At 57.8% G+C, this 6,056-nt stretch overlaps 3 protein-coding genes across 3 annotated transcripts; 1 reads left to right on the top strand and 2 right to left on the bottom strand.

The window, feature by feature from the left end:
• Positions 1-406: 406 nt before the first annotated feature.
• Positions 407-1,124, bottom strand: HRG_03186 (uncharacterized protein; the record flags this gene model as incomplete). Its single annotated transcript, XM_044861657.1, has 2 exons — positions 407-453; positions 512-1,124. 2 exons carry the CDS (start codon positions 1,122-1,124, stop codon positions 407-409), a joined length of 660 nt encoding a protein of 219 aa, XP_044722683.1.
• A 1,888-nt stretch (positions 1,125-3,012) lies between these two features.
• HRG_03185 (uncharacterized protein) lies at positions 3,013-3,927 on the top strand (the record flags this gene model as incomplete). The annotated part of the gene is made up of 2 exons (XM_044861656.1): positions 3,013-3,090; positions 3,151-3,927. 2 exons carry the CDS (start codon positions 3,013-3,015, stop codon positions 3,925-3,927), a joined length of 855 nt encoding a protein of 284 aa, XP_044722682.1.
• Positions 3,928-4,118: 191 nt separating this feature from the next.
• On the bottom strand, positions 4,119-5,943 carry HRG_03184 (putative glycoside hydrolase subgroup catalytic core protein; the record flags this gene model as incomplete). The annotated part of the gene is made up of 3 exons (XM_044861655.1): positions 4,119-4,947; positions 5,010-5,768; positions 5,834-5,943. 3 exons carry the CDS (start codon positions 5,941-5,943, stop codon positions 4,119-4,121), a joined length of 1,698 nt encoding a protein of 565 aa, XP_044722681.1.
• Positions 5,944-6,056: the final 113 nt, after the last annotated feature.

Below are 6,056 nucleotides of genomic sequence, written 5' to 3'. Positions count from 1 at the left end.
ATCTATTAATTAATATATTCTAACGCTATTAAAATTAATATACTAGCGGTTTAATTAAGGGGCCGACGCGGCTAGGGATAGCGGGGCACCTTAGAGCTATAGCGGAGGGGTGGGGACAAATAGCACACGCCCCGCTACCGGCGCTTCGCAAAATGTCCTCGAAAAGAGCAGCCTATCCTCTAGAAATAGAAGCTTTTCCTCTAAAAATGGAAGCACATTTGCGGTGAACCTATACTTTTAAAGTAAATAGGGCGTGGCACGGATAGTGGGTAGCCACGACGGTTCCAAAGCAGCGAGCTTGATAAATCATGCTATCTAATATTGACATGGCGAGAGACATTTTCAGGTCGTCCGCTGCCAGCAGTCCATCAGCCCCTTCATGCGCGTCTTCCTCCTCCTACACGACTCATACACTCCTGGTGACGGCTTGCATGGGATTGCACATCTTCGCCTCTGTCGGTAGATCGCCAGCAAAACTCTTCATCGCCACAATTCTCAGGAGTGATATTACCTGCCCTGCACTCCGCATTGGAGTGATCCGGCTTCTGTGGCTTGTCTGACTGGACAGTTGGATTAGGATCAGCCTCGTGGGCTTCCAGGCAAGCCTTTTCACTCCCGTAAAAGCCGTCGGTAAATTCCTCGGGCTTGTTTTTGAACACGTCTTGAAGTCGACAGTACCCCTTGGTGCCGCCGCAGAGCTTCTCGGTTCTACCCTGCTGGCTGCATAAGCCCATGTAGTCAACTTGGTCTCCCTTCACCCAGGGCTTTTTCTGGGACGGGGCAGAGGCCCCCTGATCGGCTTGAGGTGGAGAGGCCGCCTGAGCGACTGGCGGTTGCGAGGCCGCCTGAGTGGCTGGTGGCTGAGAGGCCGACTGACTGGCACCCTGGAACTGCTTCATGCAGTCATTGTAACGGTCTTCATGCTCCCAAGGTTTGCCTGTGTTTTTGGTGGACAGGAAGCAAAAATCTTGGTTGCCACAAGCTTCCGGTGTAGGGTTTTCTTGTGCACATTTCTGGGAGTCGGCTCGTTTCTGTATCAAGGGGCTCTTTGTCGACTCATCAAGCGGCTGAGGCAGTGCGATGGCGAGCCCGGCGAAAGCGACGAGGACGACAGAGTGCTTCATAGTAAATGCAACGAGTGTAGCAGTAATGCTTTGGAAAGAAATGGTGTATATCAAGGAATCCAGTAATGAGTGTAGCAGTGGTACTTGGGAAAGTAATACCGTATATCAAGAAACCGAGTAATGAGTGTAGCAGTGATACTTTGGAAAGTAATAATGCATACCAAGAAACCAAAAGCGTGGAAATGCAAGCTTATATATTACCCTACAAGGCTTCTACGGATACAGTAGTTGAGTTCCGAGCTCAGAGTATGTACTTTTCATGCTTAAACCCACCAACCTCCACATAGTTACTTACCGTGCCTCCCCCAGGCTCGGCCGTTTGTCGGTATATACACGTTTAAGGGAGTGCTGGATATATGTAATGAAACGAGCGAGTCATCCTTGGTCATTTTCAGCCCGGCGAGCGTTTTGTTCAGTCTGAAAGAATAGCATAATGCCCTGAGAAACCCAAGCCATGATCAGCAAGCAATCCTTGCCTGCTATACGCAAAGTCGGGTTGCCTCGCAAGTTGCCGCAATCTATAGCTAATTAGCTAGACCAGGCCACCATCTCTACCACAATTATTTGGTGTGATTTGTCCACTAAAATGTAAATCTAGAAGAACATAGGAGAGGAAAGCTAGTCGGCCGTGGAGCAGAGAAGTCTTGAAAAACTAAGCCAGAGCGTAGGCGGTTTGCGGCGTCCGTAGCCGGTGTTGATGGCGTGGTGGATCGGAGATCTTGCTTGCTCAAGGCTGCGGATAAGGATGTAGCAGTTTTAAGCATAGTCAACGGACGAGCTTCAGCGACGCGTAACAAGTTACGGAGTCGAGGAAAATTGATCAGACGACAAAGCCACTCTGCGTGGCCGATATTCCGGCGTCAGAGCAAGAGTCAGTAATCACAGCAGACAGGTGCCTCTAGGGAGACGAAAAGCATCGTGTAGGGCAAGGCGAACCCAAAAATGAGACGCGAGGTTCTTATGCGACTGGCCGAGCGAGCGGAGCGGATTCCACAAGAATGGAGAACTCTCATACAACGGCGGCGAAAGGTGGCACCGGAAAGTCGGGCGTGATCGAGTCAACGATAGAGCTCTCGGCAAGCAACAGCTGAAAAGCACAATACCGTTCCAAAAGCAGCTGCGGGTGACGGACGCTTCCGCGACCGCAGCAGCCGCGCGATGAATAGGATCACGAGTTACTCTGCCTGCAGGTTCGCTAAGCATTGGGGTTCACGGATCGAAGAAGGTGGAGAGATCCTAACGGGTTACGCTCCTCGGACGTTGCATGGCGGCCGAGAAGATGCTGCGCAGGGCATGTCATCCAGAGGATGGTCGGCGCCGCGCGGCCTGGGGGCGGATGCGAGGGATACGAGGGCGGCGAGGCGTTCAAGGCAGGTCAGCACCGCTTTTCGCTTATCTTTCCCCTTCTCCATGTCCCTTTTCCCTCTCCTTTGATTGCCCCTCTGTCGCCCAGGCGAGCGAATGGGAAAAGGGCCGACAGGATGCGCGGTTCAAGAAGTAGGGATGACGGCGGCTACTTTGTGTGACATTTCAACTAAATATGTCCCGGTTTTTTTTAACCCCTGGCGCTGGCGTCGAAGCTCCAATGGCCGTGGCTTGATATATAAGAATAGTGGTCCAGCTGCTGCTGATGACGTCGCCGTATAATCAGAGAGCAGTCGTCGTCATCCTCGACTGACTCGTCGACTGGTGCTTACTGGACCGGACTGGACGAACTGCACTGCCCCGTCGCCGCATTCTCCCACTCTTTCTCCCACTTTTCTCCCACTTTTCTTCTTAATCCTACACGGTCTGGCAAGAACAAGTGAGGAAAGAAGAAGAGGAGGAGCATCCCTCGACCTTGGGGGGGAAAAGACACAGGTGATAAAAAAACGGCTCCTCTTCAACCATGGCGGCCGCCGAATTCAAGCCAGAGTTCGCACCCTCGAGCGCTCCCCACAAGCTGGTGCCCAAAGACATATACACGGTTCGTCTGCCCCTCCGCCGCGTGTTTTTCCGTTGACCAACAAGCTGCTCGGCCATACAGCGCGTCGTAAAGGGCTTCTTTGTGCGCTTCAACAGCCTCCTCGTTGCCGCCGCCGTGCAGCTCCTCTTCTGCCTCGTCCTGCCCGAGGGCTACGCCATCGTGCCCGCCGCGGTGCTGCTGCTCGCCTTTGCCACCACGGCCCTGGCCCACCGGCTGTCGTCGTCGGCCGGCAGCAATCCCTACGTGGCCGGCGTGGTCCGCGGCCGCGTCACCGCCCAGCTGCCCTCGGCCGGCGGCACCCTCGGCCCCACCCCGGCCGAGCGCGGCCTCGTCGTCTTCAACCTCGGCATCCAGTGGAACCACGCGCTCGGCCCGCTGTGTCCCGGCGGCCCCGCCGCCGCCCGCCACTTCCTCGCCCTCAACGCCGACCTGATGCGCCGCCGCCACGAGCTCGGCATCCTGACCGCCAGCGAGTGGCGCGGCGCCGGCCTCGCCAACGCCTCCACCTTCAACCTCACCTACTACTTCCGCGACGTCGAGAGCATCCACCGCGTCGCCCACGAGGACCTGCACCGCAGCGCCTGGAACTGGTACAACCAGGGCCGCTTCCCCCACATCGGCGTCTTCCACGAGACCTTTGTCGTGCCCGCCCGCGCCTACGAGACCATCTACGCAAACTGCGTCCCCGTCGGGCTCGGTCGTGGCACCGTCAAGTGCGACGACGTCAAGAACCTCGACGAGCAGTGGGTCAACACCCTCGTCAACGCCGACGTGCCCGCCCTCAAGACGCAGGCCCTCCGGCTGAGCCGCGACGCGGATATGCGTCTCAAGACCTGACCCGACACCAAGTCGTTGCTGCAGGGGTCTGGCAATTTCGGCGCTCGAGGCCGCAGCCATCTTGGCTCGCTCTTGCATGGAAAACTTGGTGAACCCCAACCATGTTCCAAGGGGTTGATAAGGCCAGCAGCTCCATGCTCTTGTTTATACCGTCTAGGGGCAACTTGGAGGGAAAAGAGGAGATTCAAGTTTCAGTTCTCGTGAGCGTCACCGCCAATACTAAGAATGACCATGTTGGTCGACATGGCAGCCACGCCACCAAGTTGAACCACGCCGTCGCCCAGCGTCCAAGTCCCATTACCCCAGACGACGCGCTCGTTGGCCAGTGGCATTGTCCGCGCTGGCAGCGGGACGGTGACGAGTCCGTTGAAGGGTTCCGAGCCTCCGTTGACGACGGACAAGAGAACCTGACGCTTCTCCTCCACCGTCCAGTAAGCCACGTCGACAGACGCAGGTCCCTCGACTCGAACCCTGTTCGCTCGACCCTCGGTAATCATGCTACGGACCGGCTCCTTGGCAGCGGCATGCGCAAACCTGCCGTGAACTTTGGCCAGCACATCGCTCGTCGGCCACACCCACGAGGCGATGGCCTTGGCGCCGTGATTGAAAGCTAGCGCACTCATTGCCACCGCTTCCTCCTCCGTCGGGTCCCTCGGCCAGTAGCCCTCGCCGTGGAAGCTCTGCGGATTGTGCGCCTTGGTCTTGGGCCAGAGACCGAGCCATTCCTCGTACCGCGCGAGATGGTCCAGCCGACGAGCAACGTCACCCACGCCGCCCTGGCAGTTGTCGCAGCCGCAGTCGCCATAGGTGGAGTTACAGGCCGTGCCCCATTTCGAAAAGGTGCTGTTGATGGCCACGGGGTAGACGTCCTCCATAATGAAGTCGGCTCCAGCCGAGTATTCCTTGAAGTAGTAGTTTTGGCAGTTGAGCGTGACGGAGACGGGGTGGTAAGGGTCAATCTTGCGGATGGCATCCCGGGCCTCGACGACGAGGTTGAAGGGGTCCTGATGTCCGTCCGGCCTGGAGTCATCTCGTGTTAGTCGGGACCGGCTACGAGTACCCAAGGCAACAGCTAGGCTTACTCGTCTGAGCCCCAGTATGAATAGATGGCATCAAAGTCCTTGACGGCTGATACCTGTTGGCGCACCGCCGTCAGGTTCTTGTAATAGCTGCGGAGGTCGTACATGAACCTCAGATCGAGCTTGTCCAGGTACTCGTACGCCGGCCTCGAGTCCAAGATGGTGGTGAGCGAAACCATGCTGTTGAGTCCCAAGTCGTGGTATGCCTTGATCTTGCTCAGGTTGTCCCGATCACAGAGGAAGTTGTCGCATGAGGCATAGAAGCCGTAGGGCATAAACGGCTCAAACCTCCCCCCCGTCGCGCGACTGCGGAAGAGGATGCCGCCGTTGAGATTATCAAGCCTAGTGACGCTGCCGGTCTTCTTGTCCGGCAGCAGAAAGAGCTCGCTGGTGGCGGTGATGCTGGGCGCACCATGCTCGGCCGTGCCTGTGAGAAGGACCTTGTAGGGGTCGAGGCTGGGTTGGAGCGCGGCGAGACTAAAGGCAAACAGGTTCGATTTGGAGCCGACGACGAGCTTGTCGGCGACGAGGGCACCACCGCCAGACACGAGACTGATGTTGAAGTGGACGGCAGGTGCCGTCCCGGGCGTGCCCAGGTCGGGCCATGGCTGGCCGTGCCACTTTGAGACGTCGGCATCAACTACGAACTCTGCACGCGTCTCGCTCTCGAGGTAGATGCTGTAGCGTGGCTTGAAGCGCACGTCGAGGGCCGGGCCGCCGGGCAGCGCGGGCGGCTCGACAGTCTGGCCGCCGGGGTCGAAGCTGGGGAACCTTTGGTGCAGAGTCAGTGAGGGCGCGACGCATTTCATCCGACGAGCGCGACGCACTGGGGCTGGTACGCTTTGCCGCACCAACGAGGCCATTCCGGGTGGTTGCCCGTGCCGTCCGCGGCAGCGAGACGGAGCAGCAGCCCAAAAGAGACAGCGAGGAGACTCATTGTGCCTGGTCGTCTGGCGGCGTCTGACGCGGGGCTGCGGCTGGCGAGGTCGTGAGGCTCTCCATGGTAGCGCTGGGAGGCTTACAGAAGCCATTGGTTCCCAGACGCGCGGG

Source organism: Hirsutella rhossiliensis (assembly GCF_020360975.1).
Source record: "Hirsutella rhossiliensis strain HR02 chromosome Unknown scaffold00003, whole genome shotgun sequence".
Classification (NCBI taxonomy): Eukaryota; Fungi; Ascomycota; class Sordariomycetes; order Hypocreales; family Ophiocordycipitaceae; genus Hirsutella; species Hirsutella rhossiliensis.
Note: the sequence above shows the minus strand (reverse complement) of the source record. Positions and strands in the feature narration are given on the sequence as shown.